This window comes from Syngnathoides biaculeatus, chromosome 16 (assembly GCF_019802595.1).
Source record: "Syngnathoides biaculeatus isolate LvHL_M chromosome 16, ASM1980259v1, whole genome shotgun sequence".
Classification (NCBI taxonomy): domain Eukaryota; kingdom Metazoa; phylum Chordata; class Actinopteri; order Syngnathiformes; family Syngnathidae; genus Syngnathoides; species Syngnathoides biaculeatus.
This window is the reverse complement of record NC_084655.1, coordinates 25,027,939-25,042,895: the sequence shown is the minus strand read 5'-3', so window position 1 is coordinate 25,042,895 and position 14,957 is coordinate 25,027,939. Positions and strand designations below refer to the sequence as shown.

Here is a 14,957-nt window from a genome sequence, read left to right as displayed (position 1 = left end):
GAACCGGCCGCCAGCCGACTGTGGCGCCCGCGGGGAAAATCGAGAGTCTCCAAAAGCAAGGACTGATCCGAGGGCCCGCAAAGGAAATCAGGACCGCTCTGAAAGAAATGCCGACCCGGGGGCCCAAAAGCATCGGACTGCAAAACCGCCGCTGACCCAAAAAAACTGGGGAGGAGTTTCTCACTTGGACTTTTGGGAAGGTGCGCGTCTCAGTACATTCGTGGGAAAGGGAGCGCAGCATTTCAGAAACGCGACATCCTACCAACAGTCGGCGGTACTGGGATGGCATGGGGCTGCTTTGCTGGTTCAGGACCTGGACAACTCGTTGTCAATGATAGAAGCGTGAATTCAGTTCTTCACCATAAAAATCCAGCCATCGGTTTTTTTTTTTTTTTTTTGCAGCGGTACGACGATCCAAAACACAGCAACAAGTCAAAGTGTCATGAAATCGAGGTCTCGCAACGGGCTAGTCCAAGTCCAGACCCGAATCCGGTCGGAATGCAGCTGGGTGACCTTGCTGAGGTGCTTTGAGCTTGCAAAGCCTTCATTTTTTCCTGAATTCCAACAATTGTGCCAGCCCAAAAGACTCATTCTGGACTCGTTCTCGTTCTTGACGTCATCTGCGGGCGGCCCGAGCGGTTTTTGGGTTCACGAACTTTCCAGACGGGGCCGGCCGGGTAACGTTCACTCCTTTTTTCTAGTTGAAATCATTTCAAAGCAGCATTTTGTCTAATATTTATCTTCAATCTTAAAGTTGGGACTCGATACTCCACACGCCAAAGAGCAACGATGACGATCTTTGTCCCGTAACGTTTGAAATGAGTGGCTAAAAATAGTCGAAGCAGGTCAAAGGGCACGCGTCACGTCTTTTCTGCACGCAGAGCTCGTTAAGCTCCAAGACGGCCCTCGTTAAGCTTCGGCGGACGTTTCCGACGGAGCCGAGTCAGCTGCCCTCGCCGGAGCTCGCCCAATCAGAGAGCCGGTCTCACTGACCCCGCCCGCCCCCGCCGGCAGCCTTTAAAAGCTTTTCCCGCACGCCGCTCGTCCTCGCCGACCTCCCCCAAGGTAACCGACGCCACGCGCTTGTTCTTCCTTTCCACGTTCCTTGTTTTTGTTTTCAAGGTCAGAGGTCGACATGAGTTGAAGCATGTCACGTGACTTCCGTCATCGTCGTCGTTAACTTTGTGTTTTTGCACGTTTTTGATCGACAGGTGTCATTTGCGCTTGCTATCCGTGTCGTAATGTCGCTCAAATCAAATGGGGGGGAGGGGGGGGGTGTCGTCCTCCCAGCACGTCAGCTGTCGGTGGCCCCCCCCCCCCCCGTCACATGATCTCCCGGCAGCTGATGCTAAAGTTAGCATCACGGGGGCGACAGGCGGGGCTCGTATACCGAACTTTTTCCTTCACGAAAAACGTAACATAAACTGCGTTCCAGATGAAAACGATAAACTAGACAAGAAGCCGGCGAGCCCGAAACCCAAGCCGGCAAGCGGGATCCGGGAGAGGAAAGGCGGTCCGCGGGTGCCCCGAGATTGCGGCGCGACGGTGGGGAAGTCACGACAAAGACAAAAAATAAAATGCAGAAATGTCAGCGAGAAAAATACACCGAGGACGCGACTTTGAGGCTTCTTTCAAAAAAAGGATCGGCTGCAAACTGTCAAGTGTGGGACCGATCAGGTTGTAGATTCCAGATGACCTCTACCGGGCGACTACTAACCTCTCGGACCCGAGTAGCATCTGGTCCACTTGTCCCAGATCATGGCACGATTCGTCGTCCGTTCCTTCAAGTCCCGGCGACCGTTGTCCAGCTGTCTCCAAAGTTTTCGCTGTCGGTCGACTCTCGGTACCAGGGCGGCTCCAACGAACGGAGACAAATTCCTGGTGTGTCGTTGACAACGCCGATTCCAATTGTGATTCCGATGACCTCTCGCGCCATCCAGAGGCCATCATGGAGCGAACGTTCATCGCAGTGAAGCCGGACGGCGTCCAGCGAGGTTTGTGCGGCGAGATCATCAAACGCTTCGAGCGACGAGGCTTCAGGCTGGTGGCCGCCAAGTTGATGCGGGTAAGTCCGCTCGCTCGCTCGCTCGGCGCCCCACGTAACGCCGCCGCCATTGGCGCGCCGATGCCCCGTAGGCGTCCGAGGAGCACATGAAGACGCACTACGCCGACCTGAAGGCCGCTCCGTTCTACGCCGGACTCTGCCAGTACATGTCCTCCGGACCCGTCTTCGCCATGGCGAGTGCCGGGAAATGGCGCCGCGACGTATGATGATGATGATGATGATGAAGACGATGGCGATGTGGCCCGCAGGTGTGGGAGGGGCGGCGCGTCGTCAAGCTGGCGCGGATGATGCTGGGAGAAACCGACCCGGCCGAGTCCAAACCCGGAAGCGTCCGAGGAGACCTGTGCGTCGACATCGGCAGGTCGGCGAGAACTCTAACCCGGCCTCGCGGCCGCTAATGACTTAGCCTCCGACCGAAGGTTTCGCGCTCGCTTGTGACATTTGTAAGATACGAGCTAATCACACCGTGAATGAATGCGCGCGCGTCGGGCTGTGCCATTCGCGTCCGTGCTAACAGCACGGCTACCGATTTGTCGTCCGGAATATTTGAGCGGCGTACGCGCGTGCTAATGAGCAATCGCACGGGCCGGTGATTAGCAACCGTGCTAATGTTTTGGTTTTGTTTTTTTTCCTCTTTTCCTTTCAGGAACGTGATCCACGGCAGCGACACAGTGGAAAACGCCAAGCGGGAGATCCAATTGTGGTTCAAGGCTGACGAGATGCTGGACTACGCCTCCTGCGCGCAGGCCTGGCTCTCCGAGTGAAACGCAAAACCCCAAAAATCGAGCTTCACGTGATTGCGCAATCTGTGTGCGTGCGTGCCAGCAGGGGGCGACGCTCTTTGGTTCAATGACACGCACTCCACACGAGACTTCAATAAACACATGCCACGTTCACACTTTACATGTACACGTATATGAATATATATCCATCCATCTATTGTCTTAGCCGCTTAGCCTCACAAGGGTCGCGGGAGCGCCGGAGCCTACCCCAGCTGTCGTCGGGCGGGGTACGCCCTGAACCGGGCAGGGCACGCGGAGACAGACGACAGCCGCACGGGGCAATTTTGAGTGTTTTTGGGACGCGGGCGGAAACCGGAGAAAAGCCACGCAGGCACGGGGAGAGCATGCAAACTCCACGCAGGCGGGGCCGGGATCCAACCCGGGTCCTCAGAACCGTTAAATCCACCGTGCCGCCTTAAAACATATATATACACACATACAAACACCCAATCACACCGTACATACTGTAGGTCAAGACAAAGGCACAAATCTGCTGACATCGATTTGCATGTACACACAAAAACGCGCACACGCACTTCCACACCGTAGGTCGGCCTTCGATCGGGACTTGTTGCGACATCGCCGCGTTTGGGCGCGCCTCAAAATGGCTGAAGCCAGTACGCGCACATACGCAGTGTTGCTATGACAACGGCGCACCTTGCTCATCACAAATTCCTCCAAACAAGTTTGACCCCGACTCAGGAAAGGGGCGGGGTCAACCCGGACGGCTCACTTGTCAATCGCGCCCACGATGGCAAAAAAAGCTTCTGCTGAGTGATGAATTGTGCGTAGGTGAGCGCGACCCGGACACGCTTGCAAAAGAGGTTTTTAATCTCAATAAGTCGGGAAAAATTTTTTTAACGTTTTGAGACTAGAAGAAAAAGGGAGCACGAGCGTCGGCATCAGAAGGATTATGGGGGGGGGGGGGGGAATGGCTTTTTTTTTTTTTTTTTTTTGAACTGTAAGTGAGGCACGGTCGGCCTCACACTTTTGAGCAGAAAGTTAAAAAAAAAAAAAAACGACCTTTATAAGTGTCCACACCCACCACAAGAATTTTCGGCGCGTACGTGTGCATACATGAATTTGTGTGCAGTTCTTTGTGTGTGGGTATGCGCGTGTCCACAAGGAGTGTTCGTATTTGCGTGCGTGTGCGTGATGCATGTGTGAGCGTGCGCACTTGTGACCACATGGAAGCGGCGTCCATCTGTCATCGTGCAGGTCAGTCGCGAAGGAACGCGTTGAAGCGTCCACCGCTTGGAATTTCGGAGGAGCCTTCCTTGCTGTCCTTTCTGTCGTTCGCGCGCATCTGCAGGAGCAAATGCAAGGCAAATTGTGGGCGACAATTTTTTTGGTCTTTAGCTGATTGTGGACACTTTTGACGTGCAGAATCCCCCCATCCCCCCATCCCCTTAGCCGCTTACCATCACGAGAGTCGCGGGGAGCGCCGCAGCCGATCCCAGCTGTCAACGGGCGGGGAACCGGTCGCCAGCCAATCGCGAGGCACATCGAGACAAACAGCCGACGGGGCAATTTCCAGCGTCCAATTAATGTCGGAATGTGGGAGGGAACCCGAGTGCCCCGGCGCAGCGGAGAAAAGCCACGCAGGCCCGGTGAGAACATGCAAACGCCACGCAGGCAGGCGGGTCCGGGATTGAACCCGGCACCTCAGAAGTGCGAGGCCGACGCTTTCCGGCTGACCCGAATCCAAACGTCGTGCCGCTTTTGCTCAATCGGACCGACCGTTTCAAATCCGGCCACCTTTCCTTTCCTTTTCTATATTCTGATGAGAAACGTGTTCTTACATTGCGCCGTGTAAAACGCTCCAAGATCGCCCGACGCAACGTGGCCACCTGACGAATGTAACTTGTGCATATCGTCATCAAAACATGGACTTTGCCTTCAGATGTTTCAAATACTTTGGTTTCCCCAATTAGTATCCAAATGAGAGGACAAACCAGAAACATCTTGTAGCAACTTGTAAGTGAGCGCAACCAAACGGGACCGGCCGGTCGTCATTCGGCGTGACGACTGATTGACGAGGCGAGCTCGGGTTCAGGGCGGAGCTTCCGTGGCGCGGTGGCGTCAAAAAGCCGAGGAGATGAACGCCGCTTCTGATCGTCACTCGCCGGCGAGGATTCGCTTCCCGCTCAGTCACGGCGTGCGTACGAAAAGGTGGCGAGCGCGCGACCGGAAACGATCCCAGCTGACAACCCGGACCGGTCGGCCCTTCAATGTCGGGGCAAATAAGAGAAAAGCCACGGGTCACTAATCGCCGCACGCGCAGGACCAAACCGGCCATCCGCCGCTCGCCGGGTTTCGCTCGGACAGCGCCAAAGTCCGGCGGGCGGACTCTTTGTCTGACGTCGGACAGAAAAAAAAAAATGGCAAAAAGTGGCAGAAGGTCAGGAGAGAAAAGTAGAAAAAGATTGGGTTGTGACCCTTGTGGGACGCCACAATTCGGTCTGACAAAGGGACGAACGTATCGAGAGATCTCGTAAATGAAAGAGGGAGAGTTCAAAGACTGAGATAAGATCAGAGACGACGGAAAATGATTCGATCACCCGGCTGAGCATCTCTTTGATTTGCAAAACATGGACGAGGTTCTTCTATCCGACTCCGATTGTCTCATCCGACTCGATCGCGACTCCGCCACCTCAAACACAAATCAATCATTAGTCAGCAAGAATAAAAGACATCGTGCGAAAAAATGAAAATACGTTTCGCATCGAATCCAAAGACAAGCTAGAAAAAACAAACAAACAGAAATGGCGCACGTCTGGTCAGACCTGCTGGTTTTCATTCTTTAGCTGAGCGACATTCTCAACTCGAAGCGGGTCTCAAAGGTGGACCCCCCCCAAACGGAGCCTCACCCACATACCAGATTGGCAAACTGTCACAGAGACTCTTTAAAAGGCGTCGGTGCGCTGCGTTTCGTCACTCTCCGCCGAGCCTCAGCCTCAGCTTCAGCTTCAGCTTCAGCCTCAGCCTCAGCACTCCAACATGACCTCCAGCTTCATCTCGCGCTCCTCCGCCAGGTCGGTCCGCACCGGTTCCTCCGTGGGCGGCGGCCGCGTCGCGGCCATGAGAGCCGGCAGCGTCTACGGCGGGGCGGGAGGTTCCGACGTGCGCATCTCCTCGGCGGGCCTGGGAGGCGGCTTCTCCTCCGTGGGCCTGTCCGGGACCGACTCGCTGATCGGCAACGAAAAGTTCACCATGCAGAACCTGAACGACCGACTGGCGACCTATCTGGACAAGGTGCGCTCCCTGGAGAAGGCCAACGCCGAGCTGGAGCTGAAGATCCGTCAGTTCCTGGAGAGCCGAGCGGGGCCCGCCAGCAGGGACTACGCCGCCTACTTTGCCACCATTGCCGACCTCAACGCCAAGGTGACGGCAAAATACGCACCTCACACTCGCCCCCCCCCCCAAAAAAAAAGGACAGATTCCGCAACGTCCTGAAGTTCTAATCGACACGAACGCTCGTTTAAAGTAGCCGCGACGGCGTGCGCAAACAGCATCCTCCTTTTTCGCTTCCAGATCCAGGATGCCACCCGGATGAACGGCGCCGTCCACCTGAGCGTCGACAACGCCAGACTGGCGGCGGAAGACTTTAAAACCAAGTGAGTCCGCCTCTTGGCCGAATGCGCCGCCGCTCTTCGCGTCATCCGTCCGTCCGTCTCTCCTCCGCCAACGCCGCCGCCGCAGGTTCGACAACGAGCTGGCCATGCGTCTGTCGGTGGAGGCCGACATCGGAGGACTGCGGCGGGTCCTGGACGAGCTCACGCTGGCCAGATCCGACCTGGAGATGCAGATCGAAGGCCTGAAGGAGGAGCTCATCTTCCTGAAGAAGAACCACCAGGAGGTTGCCCGCCCGCGTCTTCTTCTATGTTCTCTTCTTCTACAGTCAACGTGATTTCACTCGTGCGCGTAGGAGCTAGCAGCACTGCGCGCTCAGATGAGCGGTCAGGTGCACGTGGAGGTGGACGCGGCGCCCGCTCAGGACTTGTCGGCCGCGATGGCCGAAATCAGAGAACATTACGAGGCCATCGCGGCCAAGAACCAGCGGGACCTGGAGGCCTGGTTCAACGCCAAGGTCGGGGACATCACTGGCGGTGCGTTATCGTCGCCCAGCCGCAATACCTTCGCTTGTGTGCGTCTTTGCAGACGGAGGCCCTCAACAAAGAAGTCCTGACGCAGACCGTCACCTTGCAGACGTCCAGGTCAGAGATCAACGAAGTCAAACGCATGCTGCAGGCGCTCCAGATAGAACTGCAGTCCGTCTTGGGCATGGTAAACGCAAACGGGGCGGGCGGGGCTCTTTGACTCGCGCGCTCATCTAACACCGGAATGAAAACCGAGTACGAAAACTAGCAATCGAGACCGGAGCAAAGCCAGTGACGTCGACTAACCTCATCCATCTTGCCGAGGTTGCTGTAGTCAGATGCGAGATCTCACGTTTGTAGCTAGCGTCCAAAGTCTGGAAAGGGCAAAGAAAAGGTCGACATCATTTTGAAAGCTTACCGGGGACGTGGGCTTCTCCCCTGTGAGCCTAAGCGGCGTTTGTCCACGCAGAAAGCCTCGCTGGAAGAAACGCTGTCCGAGACCCGCGGTCGCTACTCCGTGATGCTGTCGGGCTTCCAGATGCAGGTGAGCGGCGAGCAAAAAAAAAAAAAAAAAAAAAAAAAAGAAAGAAGAAGAAGAAGAAGAAGCCCAGGACGCGTAACGCGCGTGGCCGTCCCGCAGGTGTCCTCGCTGGAGGAGCAGCTGATTCAGCTGCGAGCCGACTCCGAGCGCCAGCGGCAGGAGTACCAAATGCTGCTGGACATCAAGACGCGTCTGGAGATGGAGATCGCGGAGTACCGCCGCCTGCTGGAGGGCGAGACCGTCGGCGGGTGAGTCGCCCCGGCCCGAGGGACCGTCGCCGCCCGCTCGCCGTCCTCACGCCCGTCCTCCCGTCGCTCAGGAGTCTTTCCTCATCGTCGGCGTCCTCCACCAAGCGGGTGGTGACGGTGGTGGAGAAGGTCGTCGACGGCAGGGCGCTCAGCTCGTCCTCCGCCGTTTCGTCCTCCTTCGTGTCTCGCTGACAATAAAGCGTCTCCGTGACATCTGGCAAAGTGTCTTTTGGTGTTCTCCGTGCGCGACGGCGCTTAGCTCGCCCCCCTCCGCGTATCCCGCCATGCATTTTCTTTGCCGCTCGGTCGATTGCGCGACGGCGACCCTGCAGACTTCCCAAGTTTTCTCGCGTGACTGCTGAGTCCCTTCGAAATGATTTGGGCGGGGGGGGGGGGGGGGTTTTGCCACTGCGTGCTTTACTTTGAAGGAGTCGTGAATATTCCCTGACGCAGTTGCTGTGTTCGGAATCATTTGCTCGCCCGGTCGCTCTCCGGCAATTTTCCGGCTCCCGAAAGCTCGAATCGAGGCTCGGCGTCGTCCCGCATTAAAAAAGGTCAACATTTGGAAGAAATCCACTTGTGACATCCATTTTTTTATTCCCCCCCCCCCCCCCTTTGCCGACGTTCTGAAAGAGAAGTCCTTACTTACCTTTTTCTTCTTGAGTCCATTTTGCTGCAGTTACCTTCAATTTTGGAACGTCTTTATTAATCACGGGACCCCCGCGCGGTTTGAGAACGGATGCAAAGATGCCGATTTCTGAAAAATGACCAACAAATGAATCCGGTGGAAAAATGTCAATCCCTATCAGATACGAGTAGCAACACGATTTGCGCGAGTGTTGCCATTTTTCAAATGACCACCACTACGACATTTTTTGGAAATCTTCAGATTATTTTCAGCACGGGCACCACGACCTACCTCCATTTCCAGATTCAGCAGACACGCGAGGATCCCGATCCGCCGTCGTCGTCGCCGCCGTCGTCGTCCTCCTCTTTACGAGAATCCCAATCTCGCGTTGTCGCGCACGCGCACGTGCACGTCAAACGGTTTGTCTTGCATTTCAGCCATCACAGGGAAGTCGTTGGCATTTTGGAGTTTGGAGAGCGCGGCAGGCGTCGGGCTTCGGACCCCCCACGACCTCAACCGTCGTCTCGCGGGACGGCCGCCCACTAGCCGCACCGCTTCACTTTGGCCGCTCGTCATTTTCAGCTTTTGTGCGGCTCACGTCGGGCGACCTTTCGCGACAAACACCCGCAGTTAAAAAGGCCACCCGAGGAGCCGGAAAATCGAGCGCCGCCAATAAAAGGAAAGCCTTTTTTACCCGACCCGTTTTCAAGTCGGTCGCGTGGAATCTCAGCCGAGCGTACGGGTGCAAAGACACAAAGAAAGTTTGACTTTTTATATTGGATTGGCAGTACAAGAAATGGTTTTGTTTCAGTCAGTCATGTGACCGTAAAAGACAGATACAAAACCTGCGAGCGTCATAAGAAGATAAAAACAGAAGCAGAAGAAAAGACGATTAACCTGCAATCTTCGAAAAAGACAAAAAGCAAAGAGCGCAATCGGGCTTTCGCCACGACAGAGGAGAAAGCTCCGATCGGCCTGCGGGGGGCGCCGACTCGCTCGCAAACAAACGTCGGAGGAGGAAACGCTTGGAATGTTGTCGTCGTCATGACGACCGACGTCAGCCGTGTAAACAAGTTGAAATCTCGAGAAGCGAATGTCCTTTGGAAATGGAAATTTCCCACATTCTTCCATCCAAATGCTCCACTGCATGTATACAACAAGTGCGTATAAATATATATAAAAGTAGACAGACGCGCACGTGACGCCGCACGATTGGTCGCTTGTTGGCGAATTCCGCTCGAGCGCTCTTCCTACGTCGCAGATATCCAGCCGAAGGCCACGTACTAGTATGCGGCAAGATGAGTCAGCGCGCTCGTAGGACTGTCTTAAAAGGAATACCGACCCCCCCCCCCCCCCAATCGTTCTGCCCGTAAAGATATCAAATTGCAGAGTGCGCATCGACGAGATACAGAAAATGCTTCCATGTCCAATCCGTGTCTGAATATCGGCAAAAATCTGGAATTTTGCTCTTTCAAAGTAAAAGCTGATGTTTGGAAAAAGCTTCCTTGGACAAAACAAAGATAACTGACCTGCTTTCGAAGTGGTGGTGAATTGGGGGGGGGGGGGGTTTAACTCCAGAGGGTCTCCAAACAGCAAAATACTTGTCCATGAATTTGATCATTGATTGTCGACGATCCGATTAAAGGTGCAACGTCTGCACGGTAAAGGGGGCTGGCGGTCGCCACGGTGACCCGAAAGGCAAACGTTGGGTGCTGTGCACGCTTTTGTCATTTTAGCATGAAAAATTGTCTTCGTTTTTTCATTTGAAGCAGACGTTGTGTCGTTGCTCTCAGTTTTGCGGGAAACTTTGTCAACCGACTAAATATCCACAAGTGGAGGTTCCGCCGTAACATTTGTCTCCTTTTGATGAACACAAAATTTGTTTTGTTAACACTCAGCGTAAGAAGGCTGCAAAAAAGCCCATCGGCGCTTCACTTCTTTTGGCATCTCGACACAATTTGCCTCTTTTTTTTTTGTTGTCAATGGCTGGCTCATTTTGGCAATTTGCTCCCACCTGACGTACTAGTACACGGACCTGGCGCTGGATAGCGAGGATGAGGTACGAACGCTCCGAGGGCCTTCACAGACAGACATCAACGCAAAAAGAGTCGCGGACACGACGACGGGAAAGGCGACGAGACGGAACCGAAGAGGTGGCTATAAGTGTGTAACAAAACAAAAAAACAAGGCCGGCGCCGCCCCTCTAGCGGGCCTCGGCGTCGGCGCGCTCCCGCTTGTGGATCTGCTGGTGCGCCTTGAGGTGGCCCGACTGGCTGAAGGTCTTGCCGCAGCGCGCGCAGGCGTGCGGCCGCTCGCCCGTGTGCACGTGCTGGTGCGCCTTGAGGTGCCCGAGGCGCCCGAAGCTTTTGCCGCACTGCACGCAGCCGAAGGGCCGCTCGCCCGAGTGGATCTTCTCGTGGGTCTTGAGGACGGCGGCGTTGCCGAAAGTCTTGGCGCAGTGCGAGCAGGCGAAGGGCTTGGCCTGGGCGTCGTGCGCGCGCAGGTGGTCGCGGTACGCCGCCTCCTTGCCGAAGCTCTTGCCGCAGTGCGGGCAGCGGAAGGGCCGCTCGCCGGCGTGGCTCAGCCGGTGGGCCTTGAGCTCCTTGGCCTGGCCGAAGGTTTTGGCGCAGACCTGGCAGGCGAAGGGCCGCTCGCCCGTGTGCAGCCGCTGGTGGGCCCGCAGGTCGTCGGCCTTGGTGAAGCCTTTGGGGCAGTGGGCGCACACGTAGGGCTTCTGGCCCGTGTGGATGAGTTGGTGGCGCTTGAGGTTGCCGGCCTGGCCGAAGCTCTTGCCGCACTGCGCGCACGAGTACGGCCGCTCGCCCGTGTGGATGCGCTGGTGCGTCTTCAGGTTGCCCAGCGTGCTGAAGTTTTTGCCGCACTGCGTGCACGAGAAGGGCTTCTCGCCCTGCATGTTGCGCGGCTTCCTCACCGTCGGGCTCTTGGCCGAGGCCGAGGCCGCCGCCGCCGCCGCTTTGCCCTCCTGGGCCGCCGCCTGGTACGGGAAGTCGGCTTCGGGCTTGGCCATCCCGTCCAGTAGCAGCAGCGAGTCGGGTCGCAACTTGTTGAGCTCGCTGCGCAGCTCGGCCATGTGGATGGACTCCAGAGCGTTGTGCGCAGGTGGCGGATTCGCCGCGGCTGCGTCCGCCTCGCCCAGCTCCGCGGCGTAGTAACACTGCAGGTCCACGTGGTGGTCCGACTTGATGTAGTCCAGCGTGTCGCTCACCTGCCGCAAACAGGCCCACTTTGGTCAAACCGGTCAGGAAGCAAAACTTGCCAGCGCGCACGCTTCGTCAACTTTTTCGCCTGCGACATTCACAACATTGACTGCGGTCGACGTGGTCCCGTTGCGACGAGGCCGAAATACGGCACGCAAAGCCTTTGCATTAGACAGTCCTTCACCATTTTTATCCCCCCCCCCCCCCCCGTCCCTCCCCAAGTACATTCAGTCTCATGGATTCTTAATACCAGAATCAATTATTTTATTGACTAACTGCTTATTGATTCATTTGAAATGATCTTCTTTTCCTTTCGGCTTGTCCCGTTAGGGATCACCACAGCGTATTTGGCATTTTAAGCGATGAATTCAAAACTGGGCAAAAGTCAGGATACTTTTTAGATTTTGTGGCCGACGCTGAGAACGCACGGCGGCACTTTTTCTTCTTGGGCCACGATTAGCAAGTTTGTTTGAAATTTTGGAGAATGATTTACCGGCAAAAGTTTTACAGAGATATTTATTTCATTGTCGAATATTCAATTGAATTTCCTGAGTCAAGCGGCTGAGTGCCCCCCCCCCCCCCCCCCCCCGACTTTAACTAATCAACTAATGTCTGACATTTTGCAAATCTAGAAAGCAGTTGAATAAATTTTCATTGTCGCTATTTTCACTTTTATAGTAACAGAATTTGGTATCCAGATACAGCAAAGAAACCATTATCGGCCCGGAAAATCCAAATTGCTCTCTCCAGAATCAAACATTGCCATTCAGCAGTCGCAATGACGCTCCGATTGAAGACCTTTGGGTTCACTCTTAACCCCCCCCCCCCCCGATAAACAGAGCACCACATCTTGGGTGAGCCGTACGACTGCGTACCTGGGAGATGTAGTCAAACACACAGCTGGTCTCGTAGTGCGACTTGTAGTCCATGTCGTCGGCGTGCCGGAAGGGGTCCAGGTGGTGCTCCAGGTGGTGCTCCGCCTTGATGTAGTCCAGGCCGCTGATCTCCATCTTGATCTGCTCGCGGCCCAGCTCGGCGGTGGACAGCGGCTGGATCTCCGACAGGTCCACCGTGCGGATGGGCTCCAGGCGCTCCAGGTCCTCCAGGTCCTCGGGCTCGCTCTTGACGCACGGCAGCATGACGAGCGGCTCGGCCACCTCCGCCGCCAGGGAGCAGAGCGTGGGCGCCGGACCGTCCGCCGAGAGGAGGGCCAGCGAGGGGGGGCCGCCCGGGTCCAGGGGGGCCGGAGGCGAGCCGCCCTCCGAGGCCAGGCTCAGACTCAAACACTCGGCCTCCAAGTCGGTCATGGTGAGGCGCCCCCGCCCCCGGGACCTCCGAGGCCGGCCGCTTCCGTCCGCCGACCAGACGTCGTCAGCGCCGGCGCTGTACCGGGACCGGCCTGCGCACAGCACGCGTACCGAACAGTTAGCGGCGGGAGGGACGTGCAAGAGCCACATGAGCGACAAAACGACGGCGACGTGCTGACGAGGGCAACGTCCCGATATTTAGTAGGATGAATTCAGCCCATGCGTGAAGTGAAACTTGCCGGCCAGCAGGAGGGGGGCACAGGGGGGACCAAAGATAGAGGATATACTGAATTATTACAAATTACATTTGACTTCAATTTGAAGATGTTTTTGGATTGTAGTCTTTTTTTTTTTTTTTTTTTTTAATACCACAAGACTCCTCCCAAACGCAGAAGAAAAAGAAGAATAGACAGTCTGTAGCATCACTCATGGGACTGTCACACAATTAATTAATTTTTCAAGATGTACCCAAACTTGTGTGAGTTAACGCTCGAGTGCCACTAAGAACGAGAGTTGGAACAGTCTGGTTGGTCTCAATAGCGCATTCACAAAGTGTAAGTCCAGTCTCGGACTCGACTCACGAAACTCGTTTTCTTGTCTCAGGCTGGCCGAATTTGGGATTTTCAATTGAATCGGACCGAGATTTAATTGACGTGGGTCACTGTCGCTGCAGCGGTACACACGCCTGACTTTGGGACAGGCGGCGCTCAGTAATGGCGTCGATATGTGTCCTGCTCCGGACTGTCGCCCCATGTTAGCTGGGATTGGCTCCGGCACTCCTGCGACTCTAGTGAGGATGAGCAGCTTGGATAATGGACATTGATGTGTTAAGGAGAAGCAGTTGATTTTAAAAAAAAAAAATCAAAAACATTCTTTTATTACTGATACTCTGCCAGCATAATGACAGAAAGCTTTGTGACTGTTAAATGTATTTTGAAAAAAAAAAAAAAACAAAAAAAAAAAACAAGGTTGTCGTGGTTTTTAAGATGGCTTTTCACTGTCTTGGTCTCGTCACGGTGTGGCATCAGCAAGGTTTTGGTCTTAAGTTGGTCACGGGCCAGTCTTGATCTCAGTTCGTGCCGTCTCGCAACCCGACACTACCAGTAGCAAATACATTCAATGAAAGACTTGACAACTCCATCGGACGCCGCGGGGCGTTTCACAAAAAGTGCCAAATACGTTTCGATTTTTCGCCGCCGCTCGAAGGAGAAGGAGCAGCTGTCAAGTCGGCCTTCGACTTGTCGTCCAAAAAGCCGCCACGCGAATCCGTCGAGCGAGTGCCGGAATGCGGCCTTGAGCTGAGCGGCAGAACATGGCGGCGCTCTGCTTCGAGCACTCGGACCGTGTGACACTCTTTAGAAAACCTTCTCGCCACACGCTTGGGAACATTTTTACCCGAGGCGACAAAATGGAAGAAGCGGAGGCAAAGAGCGTCTTTGGCCGAGCACAATGAGAGCGGCACAAAGTAGTAAGCGGCTCCGCCGGTGGCCATCTTGTTTGGATGCTAAACTACGGCAAGCTAGGCTAACTCTCAGCTCGACTTAGCATCCCGGAGAAAGTGGCGAGCGGGAGCGGGAAGGAGCGCGCCCAACGAAGGGGGTGGGGGGCACCCCGGTCGGCCTCGGAAGAGCTTATTGTCGCGTCAAACACGCCGAGTGGGCGGCCAAAGCGCGTCAGATGACGGCGGAGGCCTACCGGCAGCAGGCCGGCTACGGGGGCCCGCTGGCGGCCTGTCGAGGCGGCGGCGGCGGCGGCGGCTCCTTACCTGCGGGCGTCGCGCGTCATGGCTGCTTCGGCTCCACTGGCCGCGACTTGAGGCCAACTCCGGCGGACCCGCCACGTCCACCTCGGCCTCTCCTCCCCTCGAACAGTGGCGAATTCCTCCCTCCTCCTCCTCCTCTTTTCTCCTCCTCTTTTCTCCTCCTCCTCCTCGCCGTTTTCTCTCTTCCTTCCCGGTTGGCCTCCGTCCGGCGAGTCAGGCACCATGGTAACCATGGTAACCGCCACTTTCGCCGCGGTCACATGACACCTTATCGATACTGATCTTGCGCCGCGTCGTGACGTCAGC

The 14,957-nt window shown here is 55.7% G+C and overlaps 3 protein-coding genes across 3 annotated transcripts; 2 read left to right on the top strand and 1 right to left on the bottom strand.

Moving 5' to 3' along the window:
• Positions 1-641: 641 nt before the first annotated feature.
• On the top strand, positions 642-3,307 carry LOC133514402 (nucleoside diphosphate kinase B-like). The gene is made up of 5 exons (XM_061846076.1): positions 642-1,065; positions 1,941-2,065; positions 2,137-2,238; positions 2,314-2,426; positions 2,712-3,307. The coding sequence occupies exons 2-5, from the start codon at positions 1,949-1,951 to the stop codon at positions 2,827-2,829; spliced, it is 450 nt and encodes a 149-aa protein (XP_061702060.1). The 5' UTR covers positions 642-1,065; positions 1,941-1,948; the 3' UTR covers positions 2,830-3,307.
• Positions 3,308-5,667: 2,360 nt separating this feature from the next.
• Positions 5,668-7,994, top strand: LOC133514319 (keratin, type I cytoskeletal 13-like). The gene is made up of 8 exons (XM_061845915.1): positions 5,668-6,231; positions 6,382-6,464; positions 6,550-6,706; positions 6,776-6,937; positions 7,009-7,134; positions 7,417-7,491; positions 7,588-7,736; positions 7,808-7,994. The coding sequence occupies exons 1-8, from the start codon at positions 5,848-5,850 to the stop codon at positions 7,926-7,928; spliced, it is 1,257 nt and encodes a 418-aa protein (XP_061701899.1). The 5' UTR covers positions 5,668-5,847; the 3' UTR covers positions 7,929-7,994.
• Positions 7,995-9,122: 1,128 nt separating this feature from the next.
• On the bottom strand, positions 9,123-14,874 carry si:dkeyp-113d7.1 (uncharacterized protein LOC407709 homolog). The gene is made up of 3 exons (XM_061845914.1): positions 14,655-14,874; positions 12,458-12,981; positions 9,123-11,590 (listed from the first exon to the last, which is right to left on the bottom strand). Exons 2-3 carry the CDS (start codon positions 12,887-12,889, stop codon positions 10,568-10,570), a joined length of 1,455 nt encoding a protein of 484 aa, XP_061701898.1. The 5' UTR covers positions 12,890-12,981; positions 14,655-14,874; the 3' UTR covers positions 9,123-10,567.
• Between the last annotated feature and the right edge of the window lie 83 nt (positions 14,875-14,957).